The 25,996-nt window shown below is 41.4% G+C and overlaps 1 protein-coding gene and 1 long non-coding RNA gene across 3 annotated transcripts in view; one reads left to right on the top strand and one right to left on the bottom strand.

Moving 5' to 3' along the window:
- Nucleotides 1-25,996, bottom strand: part of ADAM12 (ADAM metallopeptidase domain 12) — a 327,649-nt gene that overhangs the window by 38,115 nt on the left and 263,538 nt on the right. For both annotated transcript variants that reach the window (XM_048505732.1, XM_048505733.1), the window contains exons 13-17: nucleotides 24,254-24,343; nucleotides 23,482-23,677; nucleotides 16,193-16,301; nucleotides 15,896-16,094; nucleotides 1,085-1,162 (exon numbers count right to left, since the gene is read on the bottom strand). In XM_048505732.1, the coding sequence (XP_048361689.1) occupies nucleotides 1,085-1,162; nucleotides 15,896-16,094; nucleotides 16,193-16,301; nucleotides 23,482-23,677; nucleotides 24,254-24,343 (672 nt within the window). The remainder of the gene's footprint in view (nucleotides 1-1,084; nucleotides 1,163-15,895; nucleotides 16,095-16,192; nucleotides 16,302-23,481; nucleotides 23,678-24,253; nucleotides 24,344-25,996) is intronic.
- On the top strand, nucleotides 8,305-13,428 carry LOC125437775. The gene is made up of 3 exons (XR_007245265.1): nucleotides 8,305-8,420; nucleotides 8,904-8,908; nucleotides 13,415-13,428. It is a non-coding gene; the product is annotated as an uncharacterized LOC125437775 (long non-coding RNA).

The following is a 25,996-nucleotide window of genomic DNA, read 5'->3' as shown; positions in this document are numbered from 1 at the left end:
ATGGCAGCAGATTGAAGCTGGTGTTTGCAGAAAAACTCGCTCACTGAGCGATTTTTGAAAACACCGTTTTGGTGGGAACAGAGCACCGCTGCGTTGATTTGGCAGTGGCGCCTGTGCGAATGGTCCCGCCAAAATGGTGTTTTACCGGGCTGAAGCCGCTGCTTTCAGCCTGTGTGGAAACCGCCAAAGCTATCGGCTGTCTTTATATCACATCTACTTGTGCATAACTTCCACAATAAAATTGAAAACTATATATTTATTCATGGGTGCATAGAAAATAGAGGGAGAATTGTGAGCCACACCAGACCTGAGTTTATCTCTGTCTGCACAAACTTAATTGGTATAAAGGTCAAAGCAAATGCTAGGACCTAATGTAAAATGCTTGAGGGATTGAAAGAAGCCCTACATGAGGGAGTTAGTCAAATTTTCTATCAAGGTATTCTAGGGACAATACCATCTGCAGGCATCAAACTTTCATATAACAAAGAGTCGAACTAGATGTGATAACATCCACTGGTCCAAACTCTGGATGCCACCACTATTTAAAAATGATTTAACAATTCCACAAGGCCTGAGGCGTTCTTGACTCCCTTGCTCCTTTTCAAATGCTGAAACAGCCTCCTCCTTGGCTATCTTAGCAAGAATGCCACAGCTTTATAGAATTTTAAATGGCGGCACTATTTGTGGGAGCTACATCAAATTTGGCTCAAAGTCTGGCTATTTTATAATATAAATTCTGAAATGCTATTTTGAGTTACATCTTAATAATTTGTGGTCCAAGATATTTCACAGCCTGATAGAAAGTTGATCTTGAATGACTTCTGATAGAGAAATGATCTCTATGTTTTCAATCACCAATCCTAATGTTTAGAAAGAGTGTGACACTTTTGTGAAATAAAAATCACATCTCATTTCTTGGTCATTGAAAAGGGCACTGAAGATTGATCTCTTTGGAAGGCATACTGAAGAAATTTCGACGGATATATTACAAAGAATCGCAGATTTCAAAAGCTGTATCCAATGAATGATTTATTGCTCAGCTGGGTATTGACTGACTGTGAAAAGTTATATCCGTAATACTTACTCCACGTCCGTGACATTTTGTTGCACATTCATGAACACCAAATACACTGGTATTTTGGCAGCGGCGATTGAGGCAAACCTATAAATTGAAAAAATAGCAAGTTTATTATCACCAGAATAAATATATCTATGCTGTATACACCAAACCTTTTTGTACTTATTTTTTTCTGTATTTTTAATTCAGCTTTTTAGGAATGTTGATAGAAACATGCTTTTAAACTGTAATTTAAAATTAAGGAATTTGTACAGTTAATTATGAAAATGAAATGAATATTACTTCTCTTAATGATTTTGCTATGCCAAACAGAATGTATACTAGAATAAGAAAGTAAGATCCCAATAGTTGAAAATCTTTTTTAAAAAATTACTAAATGATAACTTCCAATGAAATAATGAAATATATGAATATCACAGAATGGCTATTCTCAGATTGTTTCAAATGAAGGCATCTACTGAATTCTATAAGACATGACAGGTATGTAAATAGCAAAAGAATGTAAATAACCTATCGCTTGGTGTCTTGGGGTTGCTTGGCTGTAACATTTAAAGGGTTATCGCAAGGGGTTCTTCAACTGTAATGTGTGTCTGGTTTTATAAATTACATAGCAGTAATAAAAACATAAAAATAGACCAGATGGATCAGACCAATGGTCAAGCAGGGCTCTTTTTCAGCTCCGAGATGTCCTTTTAGAGATACAGTGTTGAGAACTACATATAGTTTTTCAAATAAGACTGCCTTGTAGATCTATACTGGGGCATTATACCATTAATATAATGTAATATAATATAATATAATAAATAGAATTTTCCATTTTCACTACTGCATCACACTAGGCTGACACTTCCATTGAGCTATCTACTATGACCTCGAGATTTTTTCCTGTCTCAGCAAGTTCAGATCCCTTTAACATAAACTTGAAGTTGGATTTTTTTTCCTAGTGTGCATTGTCTTACACTTAACAAAACTGAACTTCATCTTCCACATTGTTGCCCACTCAGCCAATATGCAGCAATCTTCCTGGAGCTCTTCACAACCATCCTTTGTTGTCACCATTTACTGTTCTGAATAATTTTGCCATCAGCAGACCTGGCCACCATACTACTCACCCTAAGTTCCAGTTTATTTATGAACAAATAAAGTAGAACTGGTCCTAATATCTAACCGTGAGGGATCTTATTGCTTATCATTCTCCATTGTGAGTATGGTCCATTTATTTCTACTGTTGCTTTCTGTCATTTAACCAACTTTTAACCAATAAGAGAACCCATCTTCTTACCCCAGGAATCAGGAGGTTTTGGTGAGGTACGCTGTCAAAAGCCTTTTGAAAGTCCAAGTATATAATGGGGGGCGATGCACCTGGCATGTGCTGGTGCAGGGGTGTGGTGGGGCTGGGGTGCGGGGTGCATGCATGCCCCAGGTGCAGTTCCCCCTCGCTCCTGCCCTGCTACCAAGGTGGTATTATTATTATTATTATTATTATTATTATTATTATTATTATTATTATTATTATTATTATTATTATTATTATTATTAAAATTTAATAGACCGCCCTAACCCTGAAGGGCTCAGGGCGGTTTACAAAACAATCAACATTTAAATACAGCAAATAGTTTCAATTAAAACAATAAATAAATTAAACATTAAAACATTAGGAGCAGTGATCTTCCACAATTAAAATAAGTAGATGTTGTCCGGCATTAACCCCGCAGGAGGGGACAGGCCGATATTCAATCAGCAGATGACAAAGCTGTAAGGAGCAACAAAGAAGGGCGGACTCAGTGGCCAGCCTCACCAAAGGCCCGGTGGAACAGCTCAGTTTTACGGGCCCTGTGGAACTCCCCGAGGTCCCGCAGGGCCCTAACAAATGGAGGAAGAGCATTCCACCAGGCAGGGGCCAGGGCCGTAAAAGCCCTGGCCCTGGTAGAGGCCAGCTGCATCATGGAGGGACAAGGGACCACCAGTAAATTCACCTCTGCCGAACGGAGAGGTCGACTCGGGACATATGGGGTAAGGCGGTCCCGTAGGTATGAGGGCCCCAGGCCGTAAAGGGCCTTAAAGGTCAATACCAACACCTTGAAGACAATCCGGAACTCCACTGGGAGCCAGTGCAAGTGGCACAGCACGGGGGTAATATGGTCTCTAACTGAACCACCCATGAGAAGACAGGCCACAGCATTCTGGACCAGCTTCAATTTCTGGATCAGCTGCAAGAGAAGGCCCACGTAGAGCGAGTTACAATAGTCCAACCTGGAGGTGACCATTGCATGGATCACAGTGGCCAGGTCAGCCTGGGAAAGATAGGGGGCCAGCCGCTGGACCTGGTGAAGATGGAAGAAGGCAACCTGAGTGACATGGGCCACCTGGGTCTCCATTGAAAGAGATGAATCCAGGTGGACACCCAGGTTGCGAGCCGAAGGGGTCAATGCCAAAGAGACCCCTTCCAACACCGGCGGCTGGAAATCCCTAATCCCACCTTCGTGACCTAGCCAGAGGACCTCCGTCTTCGTTGGATTAAGTTTTAACCTGCTCTGCTTCAACCAACCAGCAACTGCCTCCAAACAGTGCTGTAGAGCTGCAGGGGCAGTGGCCGCCCCCCACTCCATCAACAGAATGAGCTGAATGTCATCAGCATATTGATGACAAATCAGCCCCAAACTCCACACCAGCTGAGCAAGGGGTCGCATATAGATGTTAAATAATAGTGGGGACAGCAGCACTCCCTGAGGCACCCCACAAGAAAGTGGGCACTGCTGGGAGGCCTGGTCCCCACACCACACTCGCTGACTCCATCCCCGGAGAAACGAGGCAATCCACTGAAGGACAGTGCCCCACACCCCGGCGACAGCCAGGCAGTGGGTCAAAAGATCGTGGTCAACCACATCAAACGCTGTGGTAAGATCTAATAATACCAGCAGCATCGATCCGCCATGGTCAAGCTGTATGTGGAGTGTACCTGTTACAGCGACGAGGACGGTCTCCGTCCCATGCCCAGCACGGAAACCAGACTGGAAGGGATCAAGCGCCGATGTGTCCTCCAGAAAGCCCTGAAGCTGCTCCAACACCACTCTCTCAATTACCTTCCCCAGAAACGAAAGATTCGAGACGGGGAGGTAATTGGCCAGATCACTAGGATCGAACGATGGTCTTTTCAAGAGTGGGTGGACCACTGCCTCCTTCAACCCACCAGGAAACACTCCTTGCTCAAGGGAGTGATTAATGATGTTCAACAGGTGGGGTCGTAGCTCCTCATGGCAAGCTTTAATCAGCCAGGAAGGGCATGGATCCAGAGGACAGGTAGTAGGTCTAACAGCAGCCAAGGCCCTGTCAACATCAGCCTCAGCGTTACCATGAAGTTACCACTCAGGGCCATTTTAACAGATGGGCATGCTGGGAAGTTGCTAGGAGGCCCCTAATCTGTGTATGTTGTGACTTGCTATCAATCAATAAATAAACACTATACTAAACTATAAATATTTGTTATTGGAAAATGTTGACATTTTTGTGTTTTTCAAGGCACATGTTCAAACATTTATGTTGATTAATCTTTGCTGTATAGCATGTTTTTTCATGTTTAAACACTAATTTTCTTGGAAGTATCAATAAATATATGTTTAATTTGATCAACCATTTACATTTTTTCCTCTGAGTGGTTGTATAGTCGGGTCCCCAGTGCACTGTTTTGCCCAGAGGTCTATAATACTGTTGGTGGCCCTGATACCATTGTTTAAGTTCTTGTTCACTTTTTCAAAGAACTCCAAAAGGTTGGTGAAGCAGGCCTTCCCTTTGCAGAATCTACGCTGATTTCCCCTCAGCAGGCTTTGTTTCTCCACGTGTCTAATAATTTTATATTTGATTATGCTTTCTATTAATTTGGCTGGAACAGTATTTGGCCAGTAATTTCCTGGTTCCCCTCTGGATGTCTTTTTAAAAATCCTTGGAACATGACTTGTTTGCATAAGAAACAGCTAGCAGTCAGAAAGACTGAATACATTCACACTTTTACTCAACAAATAGTATTTACACAATACACAAAATTGGCTAGCAACTGAAGCTTAGTTCCGCTTTTCAAAGATCAGTTCAGGTCACAAATGTTTCATGATCAATTGAGTTTCAAACTCAATCAGCTTTTTGAAATATATAAGAATCTCTTATGTGATATCAAAAACTCACAAGCTGGGTAGTTTCCGGTATATTACTGGCTTCAAACATGTCTTCAGAGGGTTGTGGTATTTTCAAAGTTCTTCAGTTATCCTCACTTTCAACTATTTTTACAATTGAAGTTATTTCTCAGCTTGGACAGCACTTCTCTCTGACAATCTTTTTTCTGCTACGCAGTGATCAGAAACTCACTTGATTATGAAACGTTTGTGAGATGAACTGATCTTTGAAAAGTGGAACTAAGCTTCAGTTGCCAGCCACTTTTGTATATTGTGTAAATAATGTTTGTTGAGTACAACTGTAAATGTATTCAGCCTTTTTGACTGCTAGCCGTTTCTTGTGCAAATAATTCATGTTCCATTGACTTGGTTGCACAACCCCCCCCCCCCTTTGTTGCCTGGACAAGATGGATTTTTAAAAATCATGTCATTTGGTACTCTCCAATTTTCTGATACAGCAGTGGAATTTAGTGATAAGTTACATATATATGAGTTAGTAGATCAACAATCTCACATGTGAATTCCCCGAGAGCTCTTGGGTACATTCCATCAAGACACTGGCTTCTAATTTCCTTGGTGGGAATAGAACTTAATCTCTCGACACCTCAGTGACTCAGTTCTTCAGATTCCCTACTTGAAAATAGTGGCGATGGCTTGAGTACATGCCCCCCACTTTCCACAGTGAACACAGAAGCAAAAAATCATTGAGCTTCTCTGTCTATCTTCCCTATCTTCTTTTATCAATTCCTTTATTGTTTTATTGCTTGGTCATCCAATTGCTTATCTAGCCAGTTTTCTGTTCCGATATATTTACAGAAATGTTTTTTGTCTCAATGCTCTTAACAATTTGATCCTCAAATTCTCTTTTTGCATGCCTAATTATTGACTTACATTTCCTCAGCCGAATTCTGTATTCTGTTCAATTCATTGGGACAGACCTTCCACTTTAAAAAAGAAGCCTCTTTACTCTTTATGGCTTCCTTAACCTGTGTTGTTAACCATGCAGGCATTCTATTAAACTTGGCTGTGCTTTTTCTAACTTGCAGAATGCATTCTAACTGGGTTAGTGTGGTTTCAAATAGCTATTTAGCATCCTATAGGATATTTCAGCTTCCTTTTTATTCTTTTCCTAATTTTTGTGAGTTCTTTCTTTGCAATCTTTTGTTATAGTTTGGGACTTTAGGGGTCACTTTCCATTGGTATGAATGCTGAATTTAATAGCAATCGTTCCCAACTGGTGCACCAACCTCGACATCTCTGAGTCCTGCTCAGAATCAAGTCCAAGATCACTATGCCTCTTGCTGGCTCTGTGACCAACTGTTCCAAGTGCACATGTGTTTATGATGTCTAAGAATCTTATTTCTACAGCATGACTTGAGCATATGTTTACCCAGTCAATGTGAGGATAGCTGAACTTTCCCAGTATTATATTATTTGTTTTAGTCACCTCCTTTCCTTCTTTATCTCAAGATCACCCTCAAGGATTTGATAAGGTACATTATAGCATACAGCCACTCATAGACGTTAGAATAACTAGGATTAACATTACTGCTCACAGCATGGCTTTGATCAGATGACAAGACAATGTCAGTGCTAAGTTCAACCTACTAAGTCTGTCTCTATTTGCATCCTGGGATATGTTTAGGAGACCGTTACAGTTGGAGGAGTTATTGTTAATGCCATTTTTATTACAATAAATATTTTTTCCAGGCCAGAGTGGCAGAAGATTTCTCCAAATGGTAATAAACAGGATATGATAGATTTATGGACATATGCAAAGAAGGGAAATGTTGTACTTGGGAATAAATCCAAAGCAGATTAGGTGAAAACCAGTTGGTAAGATTGCAATTTTTGCAAATTCAGGATTTATTCACCAGGTTAGCTCAAATGGAGGATATTCTCAGACCTCTGAATGTCTTTTAGAAAGTTATGATATACTCAGAGCCATCTAAAGAACTCTTAGCAAAATTCTATATTATTCTAATTGGAGTATAGAGATCCAGTTTATAGATCTAAATGGGAAGCAGACTTGAGGAAAGAGATGCCAATTGAAAAATGGGGAGAAAAATCTGTAAGTATATTTTGAGTATCTCGCTAAACATTAGAGAAAATGGGTAAAACATATGTTAAAATAATATAATAGATCAATGCTGTTGATGCACCACCATGAAAGGATCCCTTACACCATAGGTGTCAAACTCGCGGCCCTCCAGATGTTATGGACTACAGTTCCCATCATCCCCTGCCAGCATCATGCTGGCAGGGGATGATGGGAACTGTAGTCCATAACATCTGGAGGGCCGCGAGTTTGACACCTATGCCTTATACATTTACAGTGGAGCTGCCCAGCACTTTCTGCTTTTTGGCAAAATATTTGTACAATTTTGAGTGACTTGATAAGACAGGAGGTGGCATGTACTCCCATGCTTGTTTTATTGGCCAGATGGACCTATGGTTGGAGAAAAAAAAATGGGTATTTTTTAAAAGGAATTTGATCTTGGCAGCAAAGATGTTGGTAGCCAAACTTTTAAAAAAATAGCCCTTCCATCAAGTCTGAGTTCAGGAGGTATTGGCTTATTATATTGATGGATGAGATTACAACATTTAGGCAGAGAGAAGAAAAGAAATTATTTGCACAGAAATTATTCACACAAAGATGGCTCCTACTTATAAAAATATTGGTATAATATCAAGCTAAAGGAATCAATGCAGCCTTGGAGATTATTAGTTTGAGACTTCTGCTATCATTCAGAGAGCTGGATATTATTGTAAAGATGTTTTTCTACTTGTTCTGAGATACAGATCTTGTATTAGAAAGATGAATGTAAATAAACAACATAGTTAATTAATAAACAAACAAACAATGTGAGAGTAGTCGAAGTCTCCCAGCTTCATACACTTATTTGTTTTAGTCACTTCCTTTATTTCCTTCTCCATTGTACCTCGAGGTTTTGATAAAGTAAGTGATAGCATACCCCCACTTTTAAGTAACCCTTAGGACCTAGTATTTCCAACCATACTACATCTATTAAGGAGAATTTCCCTAATGTTTTCTAACTTCTGTTTGGCTCATTCTGCACACGCAAAATAATGCGTTTTCAAACCACTTTCACAACTGTTTGCAAGTGGATTTTGCCATTCACTTTCATTTCAAAAGAGCATAGAAAGCGGTTTGAAGGGTGGTATTCATGCATTTTAGAATGAGCCTTTGTTATTTGATATACAATTTATGAAACTGAATGTTGGGGTGACATTATACTTCAAGCTGTGCTTTAAGTGAGCTGGTGCTTGTTCTTTTTTTAAAGTGACATGTATTTATTGGTTTTTACAATAATGTTTAATATTTTATAAAAAAATAAATCTTAAAAGCAACTGAAAACTTCTATTGGGCACTGTTAGTATGAATGGTAGCCAGTATGAATCATCTTCAGCTATTTCTAGCTGCAAACGTGCAGAGCCAGTTATTTTGAGAACTTAATAATGAAGACAGAAAGATACATTTTTGTACTGAATGCATTTGACTTCACTCAAATGGCTTTAACGGGATAGCTAGGATGGTTGGTAGAAAAATAGATTTCATTTTTTAAGTGTTCACCCAGGGTGATGTTGTGAGTTTAGCTCTGTCATTATTGTGAATGAGTCTATTACTATGATTTTGTAAGTGCCTGTTTGGAATCAGGATTGGATAAAAGTACCTTAATGATCCATTAATGATTGCAGATGATTACTGAATGAGCAATTCACTTACAGGTTAGTACTCTGCAGGAATGTATGTGTGAGAAACAGCAGTTTGCACCGTTGTACCGACAGGGAAGGAGATTAACCCTAAGTGGAATTTGGGAGTAGTTTTGGACAAGAGGGGCTACTCTCTGGAGATCGACTGCCTGCTGAAAGCATGGCTCTCTGCCTCCAAATATTACAGTCATCGTAAATCTCTAGAGCTCTGCCATCTAAAGGGAAAAAAACCACTGTAGTGTTTCCCCTGGAACTTCTCACTGCTCAGGCAAGTGAAGAGTATGTAAGTTATATTGTGCTCTCATCATGTAACAGAAAAGTGGGCACAACCTCTTGCACTCCAACACACAAATGTTGCAATGTTTAAGCTAGGATCTTGCTGTCAATGGTCACTCATGCATAGGGCTTGTATTGGGGTGGAGTGCCTCCTGTCAATCTCCAGGTGGGTCTGAAGACCTCCCAGAATTGCCACTGAGTTGGAGACTACAGAAATCAGTTTCCCGGGCAAAAAATGGCTGCTTTGAAAGGTGGACTTTATATCATTATACTCCAGAGATGTCCATCCCTTCTACAAACCCTGTCCTCCCCAGACTTCCCCTTCGAATCTCCAGGAATTTCCCAACTCATAGGTGGCAACCCTATCATCCAAGTAGGTGGAGTGGAAGAAGTTTGCCCCCTATGAAGAAAAAAGCCACCCTGAGTAATACAAAGAACTCAGGCTGGGCCCTCACAGTTGCTGAAAAAAAACTTCTAGCTTTTGAAAAAAAAAGAGCAGACGTTCAAACTGTATGCTTTTTAATAATTTAATTTTACTTAATCTTTTAAGGAATAGTGAGGATTGCCAGTGGATTCATCCACTCTCTGCAGGAAAATTAATTAAATGCATTAAAATATTAAGACACTTCTTGCTGGCACAAAACAGTATGTTTCCACTATAGTAAATTCAGTTCTCCCTATCTCTGTGTATAGCAAACTGTTATTCTTCTCACAAATGAACCATCAGTAAAGGACTCAGCCCTGGACTCAAAGAACTGCACAAACACTTCTATGCATCCAAGACAGCAGTTCTACTTTCCAGTCATCCATACCAAACAATTATTTTTGATTAATATTTCTATTGCTTTTGATCCTCCAAAGAGCTCAGGTTGCCTCTTAATCCCTAATTTAACTTTACAACAATCCTCTGCAGTAGGTTAGGCTGAAAAAGTGTAACTGACTCCAGGTTGCTGAATAAGATTTGTGGCTGTGTAAGCAGCTGATCCCTAGTGATGCATGTCCAACAATCTAACCATTACACCATGGTGTCTCTCTAATATGACATAGTGAGGAAGACTTTACTGTGTAAAAAAACAAGCAGACAAAAATGCTAACAATTATTGAATTTGGGATGTGGCCTGGGGTAACTAGAAACTACTGAATAGTGCCAAAGGTTAAATTTCAATTACATTCAGGTTTTTCTTTTCCTCCTTGACAGTGACTTTTTAAATTAAATTCGTTTGTGATCACACATACACAACATTGCATTTTAGGTAAAAGCATCATCCTATTGCAAAGGGCAAATTAGCATCTGTGTGAAAAGAACACATTTACCTTTTATTTATCCGGAAATCAACAAATAGGGAGTGGCATGTAATCAAATGCATTCGTTTCTTTATGCAGTCATTACAGAGAGTTAACGTCAACACTCCACTGTAGCTGAAAGCAAGACTGGCACTGCAACAAAAGCAATATGCAATGCAAACTGAAATGACCCATTTACAGGGTGGTTGATAAGTCATCCAAGTTGAGAAAAGATGCTGGAATGAGAATTAGATGCTAGGTCAAGAATCAGTAGTCTAGCATAGAACATCTTCTCTCCTTTAAATGTGAGGGTTAGTTCAGCAGAGCTAAAAGTCAGCCAAAATAACAAATAGCGGGAGGGGGAAAGTGAAGCAGAAGACAACAGAGATGCTTAATCAAGACAGATGTTCCCTAAGGGGGAAGAGAAAAATGGAAAGGAAAAGAGAGTCAGTTTTAGCATTATCATACTGTACAGAGAGAATCTGCTCTAATTAGAGGTCAGTTCACAAATAGATAATTTTACAGTGCACAGAATTCTGCTCAAATCAGACTTCACTTGTAGCCTAAAATGGCTTACACTACAAGCCTAAGCAGACTTCTGCCCTACTGAACCCTTTGACTTCAATGGACTTGGAAGAGTTTAATTCTGCTAGGACTAACTTCGTTATGCATACCAGCTACATGTGCTTTTGGATTTATCCATCAGCCCTTCAAATACAAAATGGAAAACATTTCAATAATTGTATTGTCGAAGGCTTTCACGGCCGGAATCACTTGGGTGCTGTGTGGTTTCCGGAGAAACTGTATGGCCCGATGTTCTGGCAACATTCTCTCCTGGCGTTTAAGCCTGCATCTGTGGCTGGCATCTTCAGAAGGATCTGATGTTGGGAAAGCGAGGAATGGAGTATATATCTGTTAGGAGTGTCAGGAACGGTGGGACAAGGTTTCCCCACCGCACCCACGAGGACGCTCCAGCAGATATGCTCTCCCTTCGCTTATCAGATCTGAAAATACCAACCACAGATACTTAGCGAAAATCTACTAGAAAATGTTCCATACCCTTCTTCAGGCTCTCCCACAGCGCAAATTTCAATAATTGTCAGGAGCTGCCTTATATTTATTTACACTTTTCAACTACCTAGCCTAGTGTTGCCTCCTATGATTGATACTCTCTGTAGTATCTTACGGAAATATTTGTGATCTGAGTCCCTTTCTGTTACGGTCCACATACACTGATTTTGGGGCTTTTAATACACAACTCACACACATAACTCAACCATTAAACTATGGATTCCTCTTCAAATGTTTTATGGAGATCTTATGAATGGAATACAAAACAAATATAAACATTTAAAAGGGTCTGTATAAAATAAGGAGCCAGTATATTGAAGTGATTAGAGGGGTTTAGCTTCTACTCGGGTTATAACCATTGATGTAGCTTAATGTTAGAGCACATGCTTTCAACAATCTGAATATCCCTAGTTCAACAGATATCAACAGGGCTGTAAAAAGTCTACAGTGGCTGTCTTCAGATATCACACCAAACCATCCAAACAGTTTGGACATTATAGTGAAATGGAGCTTCATTAAAGTTCCATGTCCTAAAGGCAGAACCATACAATAAAATTTATGGTGAGGGATCATAAGTGTACTGGACAGAGGGAAGGTTGCCTGGTCCCCACCATCCCAAATCCTGACACTCGTTGGGTGGGAGCTGATGATGTCATGGGTTGATATCTGGTGAATACTGAATAGCCCTATTAATAGCAGTTCTTACAGAAACCATTAGACTTCCTCTGCCTAACCTGTGTGCAACCACGTGGCTTTGAGGAGATGTCCTATTTAATAGTCTATTTTTTTAAAAAAAGAAATTTATTATGTGCTAAAGTATAAACCATAGTTAAGCCAGAAATACCAGACAATTATCTCCTATCTTCAATTTACATGCGCAGTAACAACTACAACCAAGCAGGCACAGAAGTTTTAGAAGAAGCCATATATCTATAATGAGGCATACCATCTGCTGTCCAAGTGAAGTGATTTGCTTTGGATCATACAATTAGTCTTTTGTTTATTTAATTTTTCTCCCAAGATACTGCAGGGTAAAAGGCTGGGCAGGTGGGGAGGGGGTAAGATTCAAAATTGTGGGTGGAAAAGTTGAGAAGTAGAAGAGATAGCAATAAATCACTGCTTTAATTTCTAAAATGGGAAGTTCCCCAGCAACACCTGCCTGCCAATCACTAACCTAGAAATTATCCCTAGTGCCAGATAGAAAGATGTGTAATGAAGGGGAAAACATCGTGCCCATGTATTTTAGCAATCAGGACATGGGTTATTATGAGCTTAAATATATCTAGAGATTTTCTTTTTCTGAACTAATAGGTGGTGGGACTTAAAGCTGCCTGGATACAGGGGCAGAGCGAGGGGAAACTGCACCCAGGTCACATGAGCACCCTGCGCCTCTGCCACGCCCACCCCAGAATGCCCACGCCATGCCTTTGCACCGGCGCATGTGTTGCGCACCCTCCTCCTTTGGTACTATGCCTCTGCCTAGATATTATTCCTCTTTGGCCCTAGGCACTTCTGCAATAAAATAATTATTTTCATAGTGGCAATTGTGGAATTTAAATCTGCATCTTCCGTTATTAGCCCTAATCTCATATTTTGAGAATAGTGAGGAAAGGAGTTTGATATTATTGGTTATTAATGAGCCAAAACATTCTTCAAATGCTCAAATGGTCTTTCATAGAGAAAGATGGCTTGAAATTAATTATTACAGTTGCCAACTGGGTGAAACCGCCCCCCTTCCAATGGGCCACTTGCTCCTGAGGCAAATTTCCCACTGCAAAGAGAGAAAGTAGCATTAATCTATTTCCAGTATTCTGCGCAGTGTTTTTTAAAATTGAAGTTTATTAGTTTAAAAGCAATGTTTTTATTTGTCACTGCAGATATTAAAAAGAAATGAAACAAACCAGACCAAAAGGTCCAGTGAGAAAAGATTGTGGGAGAGAGGAGATGTTAATGTATGTAGTCAGCAAGAGGTTAATTGAGTTAACTTCAGCCATCCCGCAGTTTCCCTTTCCCCATTCTTTCCTGGACAATCCAGAAAAACACTACTTACATGTTTCCCTTTATATCTCTGCAATGAAAAAAGCTATAGACTTTTTAAAAAGAATGCTGGGAGGAGAAGGCGACTTTATTTACGGTCAATGACCAAATATGAATGCTGGGAATTCAGAGAAGGGACATGTCATATTTCTAAAGGAGTACTTCCCCCATTTGGTCTGGCTACAGGAGGCTAGAGGTGGAAGGAGTGAGGATAGCATGTCAGAACAGCAAAACAAGATGGGTTCATGCCCAGTGTCAACAAAGCACTTTTTATCTGCAGTCTATCGAAGTATCTAAATTCAGCCAGTACTGGATGAGATTGACCAATAATTTGACTCAGCATAAGGCTGCTTCATACGTTAATATTTGAGGCTGTAGTTGTAATGAAGAATCTTGCAGGATGACTGAGTTATAAATATAAGTGAATTGATCAGAATAACTGGCAAACGTTCACTTGTATAATTTGCCCAGACACTGAATGCACATAACAGCATTTTATCACATCAGCTCTTTCATGTAATCCACTGTCATTTCCATTGTATAGAAAGGGAACTTGAGGTTGGTGAAGTCTTACCCTGATCTAAAATGGAATTTAAAAACAGACCACCCAAAAGCAAGTTCTATCACTGGTCCATTCCACACTCTAACGGGAGCAAGATATTAACTGACAGCCAACTCCTAAGGCTTATACCTCTCTAAATCAATTGAAGTCAATGCATTTAGAATGATGTGCACCAGCTAGTGTTATCAAAATCACTGGACTCTTGCCACGTTATAATAGATTTATTATATTGGTTTATTATAATTAACCATTTTCATAGCTTATGTGGGATATTTTCTTCGTTGGGGTTATCAGAAATAGAAGAATGGAGCCCCACCCATTTGTTTTGATGGCGCTTGTAGTGGAATAATGTAAATCATACTTAATCCTTACAGGATATGTTTAAAGTTTGCTGCTAGTACATCTAACCAATGTGGAAACTCAAGAAACCTCAAAAGCAATAATAAGTTCAGAGGTTTTGACAAAATGTATCCAAATGCTCTTTTTGATCTGCAATCTGCCAACAGCATAGAAGTCCCCTGTCTTTAAAGCTGGAACTCCCTGGGGCGCTTTCTCATGTCTTTTCATAATTATTTTTTTTCCTGGTTAAAGAAACACGAGCAAAATCTGAACACTGATACATTATGCAATATGCTGTTATTCCCCTGAATATGAAAGTTTTTTCCTTCGTCTTGCAGAAGCTGCATTTTTTTCCCTAGGCAGCTTCCCTAGTTTTGAAGTATGCCAGAACTCATAGCTGACAAACAAGCAGATAGAAATATAAGTCAAACAGCACTAAATATCATTATGTTGTTGTGAGGCCAAGGTACGCAGTGCAATCCTATCAGGAAATTCCATGAACACCGGGAAAGTCTAGGATACTGGAATTAATTTTCAAAAACAAGCTGTGTTCCCTCCCTTCTAATAAATCAAGTCAATATCTTGTGATTAAACTTTAAAAAAGAGAGATGGCGAAGATCAAGCCTGTTTAGTCGCTAAGTTCTTCAACCTGGAAGCAGTGGACTGTCATAATGCCAGATGTATATGGCCTGACTGAGGTTATTCAATTGTGAAGGAAAAGCTATATTCATGTGCATCGAGATGCTCTGCTAGTTGTTATTACTTCAGATAAATTGAGCTCTGTCATTCCACACACGTTCTGGATTTAAGTCCTAGTGAGCCCAAGCTCAACTTCAGCCCTGTCATCAGTTCCAGCTGGTCACAGATAATACTGCCACTCATAAAACCACTATCTTGGTATCCGTTGAAACTGTAAGGAAGCATCAGGGTTAACCATGGAAATCTTGGAACATAAATACTTCTCAGACTGATGCATTTCTCAATCAAGCATGTAAGTGCATTTTAACTTCATATGGTTTCATCCAACAGGTTATTAGTCCACATGGGAAACTTTGCAGACGGTATTTCCCTGCACGCTAAATTGTTGTTTCAGCATTTTATAATAAAAAATTATTGTTATTCCTTTTGAGTAAATAAGATTTAATTCATTCTCAATAATCTATAGACTCCACTTTAAAACAGGACAATGATTTACTTAATAAATTTTCTACACCAAACTGTTAATTGCCAAAATACAGACAGTGAGCATGAGAGTTGGAAAATCCAAGTCTCGACTTATTACAAAGACTACAGCTATATTTGCATTTAGGGACAGTGGTTGGATTACGAGACAGCATTTCTGAACCTTACTTTTCCATCCTCACACTTTGTTCCAGCCAGGACAAGGCCAGGGTCGGGCATATCATCCCCCAAGTAGACGTGGGTTCCGCGGCACAAAATTTTACCTCCTCCTTGTAATGGGATGTTTGTTTCTATTGAGACAGCATTGGTACCAATGACAGGTCGATTTGCTCCCCCCTGACACTGAATTTTTCCACACTTAGCATCTCTAAAGGGGGAGAAATGATTAAAATAATTTTAGAGCAGTTAGAACTCCCCCCCCCCCCATCTTCACACATTCCCCCCACAATGGGCACAAATACATACCGGGCTTCACACTTGGCAAAAGAACTTTTGGAATCCTTGCCACAGTTTCCGTAAGGATCACCTGCAGAATTGACTCTCTCAAAGCATATCCCAGGAGCAGGTTTAGCACCTATAACAGAAACTAAAGTCATACAAAAAATAGTGATCTTTTAAAATTAGTCCTGTTAGTCTCTCATAGCAAGTACAGCGGAACCTCAGTTTCGTCGATAATCCGTCCAGAAAACCTCGGCAAAATCCAAAACTGATTAAAATCGAGGCAAACACTGGAAAGCAATGGAACTGCATTGGTCTCTGTTCGTTGTTGCAAAATTAGCGCGTGTGTGTCAACGAAATCCAATGAAAACTGAAGCAAGCGATGAAAACCGAGACAAGATTTTTGGGGAAAGAATTGATGAAAACCGAAACCGACAACAATAAAAACTGAGGGGAGGGGAAGTGAAATTGGCTGTTTGGGGGGGGGAGATACTTTTTGCTGTGGCTTCAGCCTTTTCAGAAACTTCACATCTCTGGTAAAAAACAGAATGGGCAAAGGGTTAACGGTTACACTATTCGCTGAAGGCGGCGCAGCAGGATGCCCAACCCAGAGTCCTTGGCTGGGTCCCAGACACGGAAGCTCAGAGGTGTTTGCCAGCTGGCTCCAGGGCTTTGCCGGGGCTCCCTCATCCTGCCGTGTCTGGCCAGGCTGCCAACTGCCTTGACCTGGAAATGCCCTTGTGCCCTGTGATGCCAGGCAGGGTTTTCCTGTTGGCTAGACTTGGGGCTGCTGAGGAAGAGTGCAGGACAGTGGCTAATGCATGCCACATGGCAACCCCAGGGCATCACCCAGATGTAGGTGAAGCAGGGGGCTCAGGAGGACCGCCCTGCTTCGACCAGCCCTGGGAACCCGGTCTGAATCCTGGGGCGAGGGGAGCTGCAGGGATCCCTCCCATCTGCCCCCACACCAGACTAGGCAGCGTGGAATCTGCAGCCCTTCTTGGCTGCTGGAGCCCTGGTACCGAGTGGGGTGGTGGTGGTGGTGTGAACTGCAAAGGGCCCCAAGGTGGTGCTTTGACTAGATGTGGTCAGGTGGGTTCTCCATTCCCCCCTTTGAGGACCTACCATTTGCCCCCTGCCCACAGGTGGCTCTTTCCCTTCTCTGTCTAGCTTTCTACCCAGCAGCCTGGGACACCCCATTGGGGATTGTTCGCTGCCTGCCTGGGAGCCCTCCATGTGCACCGCAGGGGCTCACTTGCTGCCACAGCTGCCAAGCACCAGCCCCTTGTGCTGGCTGGCAACTGTGACCCTCTGCCTTTATAGCTGCCCCCCATCCCTGCCCCCAGAGGAGGTGACAGGCTGGCCAGCCAGACCAGTAGAGGCGGGTCGCTGTCTGGGTTGTACCCTCTGGTTCCGCAGCACTTAATCCAGAGCAGCAGCCTTAGCCACCCTTGGTGGAGCTGTAGTATGGGTCCCACTGCCAGAATGCCCCCCTTCGTCCCATCTGCACCCAGGCAAGCTGGGCCTGGCCGAGAGGAGGCAACTCGCTCCATCGGGGGCCTCCAGGATGCCTCAGATGGAGGGCAGGAGAGAATCCTCAGTGGGTGCTGCCATTGGAGGGAGCACAAGGGTCCCCTCCAGCCCCATGGTCAGCCGCTGCTGCTCCCCACACGCAGGGGTGTGACCGCGTGGGAAGCAATTTTCTAACCCCACATGAATAAATGGCCTCCGCCCAGGGACATATGACTCCACATATCCCCATGGGCAGTACACCACTGACTGAGTAGAATGGTTGAAAAATGGGCCAGCTCAGGAGGTCATTTCGGTAAATGCTAGTATTGTAGTCTGTTATAATATTTTTGTTCGTATCTCTCCACATTTTTACTGCAATGTTCACTACCTTTATAATCTCCTCCCTCCTTAAATCATGATCACTTAAAAAAAATCTCCCTAAATTTAAAAAGTGGGTGGGAAGCAGGGCTGGCCCTCTTTTCTGTCCCTTCTCCTGGGCCTTGTAAATGACTAGGCACAAATTTAGAATTTTCATCTAACTGGCAATAAACAGCAAGAAATGCGTCACATCCAAAAATTTTGTGCTGTGCCTCAAGCTAGAATAAAAAGTGGCAATCCAAGTGGATGGGCTGATGGCCAAAAATAAAGCAACACAGAGCTGGAGGAAGGCTGAGACAGAATATGCCAGGCCACAGGACCTGGACTGAATTATACAGATCCTTCTAAATCAGCTATAGAGGTTCAAGATTTTTTAAAAATCATTCCAGCCTCTCAGAAAATACTACTACTATCATACTATTAACACTACTACTTTTGATTGATGCATGGTCTGTATTCCTGATGCATGAACCTGCATTCCTGCTAACTGAAACAACAGTGTTGCTCTATTTTGGTTGGAGGCAGACAATAGTTTTTAATACACTTGAAACTAGTTTGAGAGAAGCTGTGCTTCCCATTGTTCCCATTGCATGCATCTCTCTCTCTCTCTCTCTCTCTCTCTCTCTCTTTCTTGCAGTGTTGTCCAAGGTCATGTTTTAGAAGCAAAATCCTGCAAACCCATTTACTACAAACAAAACTTTTAGTTCTCTGAAAAATTGTCTGACAAGTATTTTGCTATTGCTTATCTAACTATACTTTTATAGCAATATATTTGCTCTCTCTATATATACACACACAGAGAGAGACACAGACAGACAGACACACACACACGTATGTAAAAGTGAAAGAAACTAATGGATCCAAACAGAGAAAACCCTTCCAAATACTTAAGGAAAGCAATGATGTTGTGTTTCCTGAGGAAGCCCTTTTATCGTAATTCCAGGAAATAAACTGAAGCAAAAAAGTATCTCTGGCTATTCGGTTACTTGAATGAGCAACGTCAAAATGATTTGTGAAAGATTTCCAGTGGATATTAAACTCCATGAACTGGATGAACAGAGTTTATCTTACTTTGCTATTGACAATCAAGAATGTGATGTGCTAGTAATTAAGATCCTGTCAGCCTTTCCAACCTAAACCTCCCTTCCCCCATAAAGGAATTAAATCACCTGTTTCAAATCATGGCAGATTGAAACATACCAGAAATGCTGTCAAGGTGAAAGGTTTTTTATGCAGATGTGAAAATCGAAACATTCATTTCTTTTGTCACAGCAGAAAAACACAGAACTCAAGCGGCCTCACATGATTTGATACCTGAGCAATTAGTTTAGTTGTCTCCAGCTGAACAGGAAGGAGGATAAGAGAATTTGAAAAAAAAATGTTTGCAGGGGAAGGAATGGAATTATAAAATGAGAGTTTTTTCTCGATGGTGGAGTGAAATCTAAGAAGTCGCCAGACTGTAGAGCAATTCCCAGTGCCCTTACCTGTGAAAGTAAAGGGAAATTCACTGGCAGCAAACTGAGGCCTAGGCCTCTGTAGCCAGTGATGCATAAATGCCACTTCTGACAAGCATCAGAACTGATGTCATCATGTCGCAGGTGATGTGAAGACACCCTGGTATTTGGACAAAAACTCTATGATACAGGCCATTTTTACCACAGAGTTTTTGTCCAAACACCAGAGCATCTTCATGTCATTCCCAATACGATGATGACACTTATGGTGAGCACTGGAAGTGACACTGATTCATCACCGGCCTAGGATTCAGTTTAGCCCCCACCCCACTTGGTGGCTGATGGCCCCAAGGGAGGAGCAAAAAAAGTAGGGAATCCCTCGCCACTAGAAGGGGTCTGGCAACCCTAGGCAGCTAAAATGGCTACATGCATATGCTGTTCAGGTTTAATTTCTATGCAAAGATTATCTGCTGTCTGTAAGTCCTAAATCAACTGCCCTTTCCCCACTTACCTTATGCCCCGCGCTACTCTCCTAAAGTAGCGCGGGGTCCAGCTGCACTCCCCACTTCAGGGGCGGCGAGAACGCAGCTGCCCTGACGCTGCCTCTCTTGTGCCCCCTCAGCGCACGTAATTCCTGGCGCCTTTTCAAATGGCGCCTTTTGAAGCCGGGGCGCACGCCAGGGAATTGCGCGCAGCAACCCTCGGACAAAGGTAAGTGGGGAAAGGGCCAACCTCTTCTAGAAAAAATACACTAAGAAACATATAATTTCTTCTAACAAGATATCATGTAGGGCAGAGAGTTCTGTGTCAGATGGTATAAATAAGTGAATACTGCTAAAATATTGTACAATAAAAATCTCTTCCAGGTAAAGCTATGTTTTATGTAACAGAGGAGATTTTTCTGCTTTTTAATTTCCACACTGTGGGTCCTCTTAATTAAATGAAACTTTTTAAATACTTCATTTTTATAAAGTCATTGATGTGACCTATTGATAGTGATATGACTGAGTTATGCTAAGAGTTAGACTTTTAGATGCTATCTGCTGCTTTTATTGGCATTTCAAGCAGGCATTTAGATATGCAGATAAATCTGCTGGCAAGAAAAAATTATGGATTTTTCTGGAAGAAAGGAGGCATTAACCTTTTTTTAAAAAAAACCTGATACTTTTCAAGGCTGCCAAAAATGATTGCTTACTTGGAGTGCATGTATGCAATTGCATGTATGCCTTTTAATAGGATCAGAAGAGATTATGAAGTAAAATCTCACTTAAGCTTTGGTATAAAGAAGTACCTACTGACAGATAATTTCCCCTCTTTGAAACATACTTGCTATTTAACCTAAGAATGTTGTCTTTCCAGGATACTGCCATTGAAGAGAGTTCAAACCTGGGATAAGATGGTAGATTAAGAAAAAAACTAACAGAAGCATTAAACTAAAATCAGAAGTAACACACAGCACAGCCCAAAATCCATTTTGGAAATGATTTATAGTGTAATCCAAAGCATCTGCACTCAGAAGTAAATTCCATTAAGCTCAGTAGGATTTACACCCTAATAAATTTGACTCTGATTTGTTGGAGACAGCAACTCAGTATGCCTGGACATGGACGGCTGAGGGGGGGGGGACTAAATCTCTTTAAGTATGTAAGTGTTATATCTAGGGATGTTCCTCTCTTGCCTGCACCTGCGAGCTGCCCTCTGTCACCTCCTCCTTCTGACTCTGTAGCCATTGCTCTTTGTCTTCTCTCCACATGGACTTGCATGGAGGCAGATGCTTCTAAAGGTCTCTCCTGTAGAAGCAAATACTCCATATTTTGCACTTACACTATGCTGCAATAGGTGGCCACTTTTGTAGAGAAATATATTCTTTAGATTAGAATTTTTATCTTTCAACTGCAAAAAGAATGTCAACAGAATCTACTTGTATAATTGAAAATTTCACTTTTTTGCAATTTACTGCTTGGGGAGACAGATTTTACTGCACTCAGCATCACACTTCCATCTGGGCAAAACTTGACTGTATTCAATGGCGTAGCACTAAGGAGATAGGGTGGGGGTGCAGCACACTGGGCGTGCACTGGTGTATGGGCGTGGCGGGGGCGCAGAGTGCACATGTGCCCCGGATGCAGTTCCCACTCACTCCGCATTAATCTGTATTAATCAATATACCCAACATGATTGTTGCAACCTTAGGATAAAAGCACTAAGCCCTCACACCAGTGTAAGTCAGAGAGATGCTGCTGCACTAGCACAGGACCACTGATGGGTGCCCTAGTCTAGAGACATGTTGGAGCTTAGTTAGAATCCCAAACGCCTTAAGCTAATTTCATGCCGGTGCTGCAGGTTTAACATTATGATGATGAAAAAGCTGGCATTATAAATGCTTGCACTGAAAAAAATGGTAGTAAAAATCCCTGTCTCCTGCCATACCCACACAGCTACAACACAGCTTAGGATGCTAACAAAGACTGTACAGATTGCAGCTCTCCTAAGCACTAAATAAGGCCTAGCCAGGGTAGAGAGTCCAAAATGGGCTATATCTCTCTGAACTAGAGTTGGACATAACATTGGATGGGGGTCAGGTAGAGTTGGCACTGATGCCGGGGATCCTGACACAAAAAGAAAGCACTCTACACCACCCGCCAAGGAAGACAACAAAAATTATTGTTGAATATTTCTGATCCTGCTCAATGTGGGCCCTTTGTCAATGCTGCTGCTGAATGGGCAGGGTAACGTCAGGGAGGAGAGCCAGCACCAGCATGCATTGGTCAGCTGCTTACATACATGGCAGGCACATGGGAGCATCATCAACATGATGCTCTGTAACTGATGTCACTGCAGACTCCAATGCCATTGACACAGTGTCAGCTGTTCAGATTTGGGTCTTGGTTGGAATTTCTTTTCTTTGTTGAGACAGCAAAGGGTTTAAACTAGTTACACCAGCACTGCACTAGTGTTTAGGATTGTTCTGACAGCACACCAAAGAGATGTTGGAAGTTGGAGGGGGGTGTTGTTAACTGCTAATTTGTTAACTACAACTACAATGGCTAATTTGTTAACTACAATAGCAAATTCAATGTACTTTTCCAAGGCAACGTCCTTCCTTGATTAGGATATAATGTCAGCTGAAACTCCATGGCTGTCCAAAGCTATTTCCAGTGCTGACTGAAATACAGTTGGTGGTACAGTTTCTTCTTAATTCAACATCAGCTATGAATTATGTTTGCATAGTTAATGCTGTGCACTTATATAGTGGCTCTCAGCCCAGAATCTCTAAGTGCTTAGGCAAACATTACAGTAATTATTTCTGATAGATAGGCAAGTATTTGCATTTTACAGTTAAGTAAACTGAGGCAAAGCAACCTTTGATTCCTGAAAGATGTCAAATATCTCCAGTCAACACAGTTGCAAAGGGGGTTAGTACTTGAAACTCTTTGCTGATTGGGGCCTGTACTGCTCCATTTCTACAATGAATTTAAGAACATACTGGATTCCGACTTCTAGAGTAAGGTTATGATCGCAAAACTGATTGAGCAGTATAACCTACATTCCTTTTGTTAGCCCTGGCACTGATGATATGATTTCAGCACTGACTGCGAAAGATAGCTTTGAATGCTTGAGGCTTGCTAGTGGTTGGAGAGGAGGGAATGATTAATGCCCAAAGATCATTATGTTGTGCTAACTGGTGTAAAGATTAAAATCTCTCTGCTTGTCTTATCCTCATCATGCCACTCCACAGTCAATAAAGATGTTTGCACCAAGAGGGGTGCACCCTGACAGTCTGCAAAATGTATCTATGCAAATGTGGATTGAAGTGGAGCAGAAGTACAAAAAGCAACCTATGTTCTCCAGCAGAGAAGAACTCATGGACATAGAATCGGCTGGTGCCTTAAATGTTACCTCCGACAAAATCGAAAGCCATATGTTTTTGTGGATTAAATATCTCTAGAAAGATGCAGTAATCAAACTCACCTTGGCCCCAGAGTGTGATGCATTGCTGTTCATGGGTCTGGCACATGCCGTTATAACAGTAGCCATCCACCCTGTAGCAGGGATGCCCATCGTGTAAATACACATTAGCTGGGCAGTGAGGGCTACCTCCAGTGCAGAACTCAGGAAGGTCACAGGAATTGCTGGAGTCCCTGCAGAGGATCCCTGCTAGCTTCAGCTACAGGAAGAAAGAAGTGGCTGTAATTTCAATCAATAAAAGTTACTGCATAGGGAAATTTATGGCTCGGAATAATACTTTCCACCCTTCCAAGAGTTTGCACCAAGTGGCCATTAAGCAAAATATAAAGGCAGTGCTGTACTTTCTATGCATCTTTTTGATATAATGTGAAACTGATTTATGACACATTTCCACAGCTAGGCCCTCTTTCATTATGCTCTAAGATGCAAACACAGGACTTTGACAATACACACACAGGAGCATACAACTTAGTCCTGATGACTTTGCAGAGATAGAATTATTTAAACAGGCATAAATGTTTAAGGTTCCTTCTTCAATATTATTGACATGTGCATAAACTAAAAATACACATTGTCTTACAGGAGAAGGCGTGCTGTGCAGAATTGTTCTTTTTTAAGGTGTGCTAGAGAATTTTCATTGGAATGATGTCTGTAATTTCTTCACCTCTAAAGAGCTCACTGAAAATATATCTTAGCTCCAAGGGCAGCCTGAATGGCACTGGAACTGAGATGAATACTACCCACCCTACACAAGTGACAGCAAATGAAAATTCACCTTGCAGTCTTCACAGCAAAGCCCATGGGCACACACTGCTTCTGGCCTTAAAGTGCAGGTAGTAGCATTGCAGCAGTGGTTTGTGCATTCCTATAAGAAGCAAACAGTAAAAGCTGAGAACTGCACCAGCAGGAAAGTCGATAGAAAGATGGATTCCATACAGTGGAACTGGATTAAACAATGCACAAGAACTGTGTTAAACTATGTACTGGGGGCCATATGTAAACATCTTTGACTTTAATATTTTCTACTTCCTGAAATATTCTACAGGGCCTTCAGAGAACAGCACATTACCATAAAAGACCTTTTAAGCACATGAACGAGACAGAGTTTCCACCACCCCATTTTATGCCTGTGATTTCATCACAAAACGTGCAAGTTTAGTATTTCCCCCCTTTTCTACTGTTTAATCCTAATGCAACAAGACATAGTAGAGCATAATTTCTTGTCCTCTGTTAAGTAGACAACGAGCAACTCTTCTCTCTCTTTTACCCCTGGAACACTTATAAATGTTTCAAAACTCAAATTATATCCTTCTGAATCTTCTTTTTGGTGGATTAAAAACATCACGTATCTTCAGTATTTCATCTTCTTTTGGCCTAGTTTTTACTGAGGTGGTAAACCTACATCTAAGCTGTACCACTTCAGACAATGAATGTGACTCACTTGACTGAATCTTTCTCCATACAAAAAGTCCACCCCACTCCCCCCAAAAAACTATATACAAGAGAGGAGACTAGGCTAGAATTCTTCTTCCTAACGTTTAATGTTCTTTGGAGAGAGAATTGTCCAGTTTAAAAGAACCACAAAGGTTCCCTTTGAAATGATACAATCCTGATATAGGTGTACCACTGCATTTAAAGCAGCATTAGAAAAAGAATTAGTTTTTATACCCTGCTTTTCTCAACCTCTAAAGAGTTTCAAAGCAGTTTACAATTGACTTCCCTTCTCTTTCCCAGAACAGACACCTTGTGAGATAGGTGAGGCTGTGAGGCTAAGAGAGATCTGAGAGAACTGTGACTAGCCCAAGATCACCCAGCAGACTTGATATACAGGAGTGGAGAAACAAACTCTCCATGAGAATCCTGCTCATATGAAGGACTGGGGAAACATCTTCAGTTCTCCAGATTAGAGTCTGCAGCTCTTAACCACTACACTACACTACACCATGAAGCAAGATCAATAGCAAACTACGCTGTGGGTTGATTGGCTGTGGCCCATGATTTAGTTCAAATAAAGCATGAGGGTACAGTGGTTACAAAAATACCAGCAGCCAATCAGACGATAGCAGCTTGTTGTTTTGCCCAGGTGTTGCCTCTCCCTTCTCACTGCTGCTGTTCCACCCACCCTGCCTGGGCCAGGATGGGATTAGCTGGTCACGCTATAGGGCCAAGCAGTAATTTTAGGGAATTCTTGGAAATTGATTGTGCTTAGAGCTTCTTTTTGGCCTGCCCCAAGCTGTTTCTGTGGTTTTCCTCCGTTAAATAGGTCTGGTTTTATAACTGGTTAGGCCACCACTAGATGGCAGGAGTAGGGCAGGTTGTTTTAGATAGGTAGGACTAATTGGCAAAAACCTCCTGAGACATCTGCATGATGGAGGGTGTGTCCAGAAGAGGCCACCACATGCCTTGGGGCTGGGTGCCCATTGAAGGAATGCCCTTGGTGCCAAGAGGCATCTTTTGATCCTAATAGTAACCTCGCAGCACATCAGAGTTGAGGGATGAAGTGATTAGTGCAGCTGGT

The sequence above is a fragment of the Sphaerodactylus townsendi genome, linkage group LG08 (assembly GCF_021028975.2).
Source record: "Sphaerodactylus townsendi isolate TG3544 linkage group LG08, MPM_Stown_v2.3, whole genome shotgun sequence".
Taxonomy (NCBI): domain Eukaryota; kingdom Metazoa; phylum Chordata; class Lepidosauria; order Squamata; family Sphaerodactylidae; genus Sphaerodactylus; species Sphaerodactylus townsendi.
Note: the sequence above shows the minus strand (reverse complement) of the source record. Positions and strands in the feature narration are given on the sequence as shown.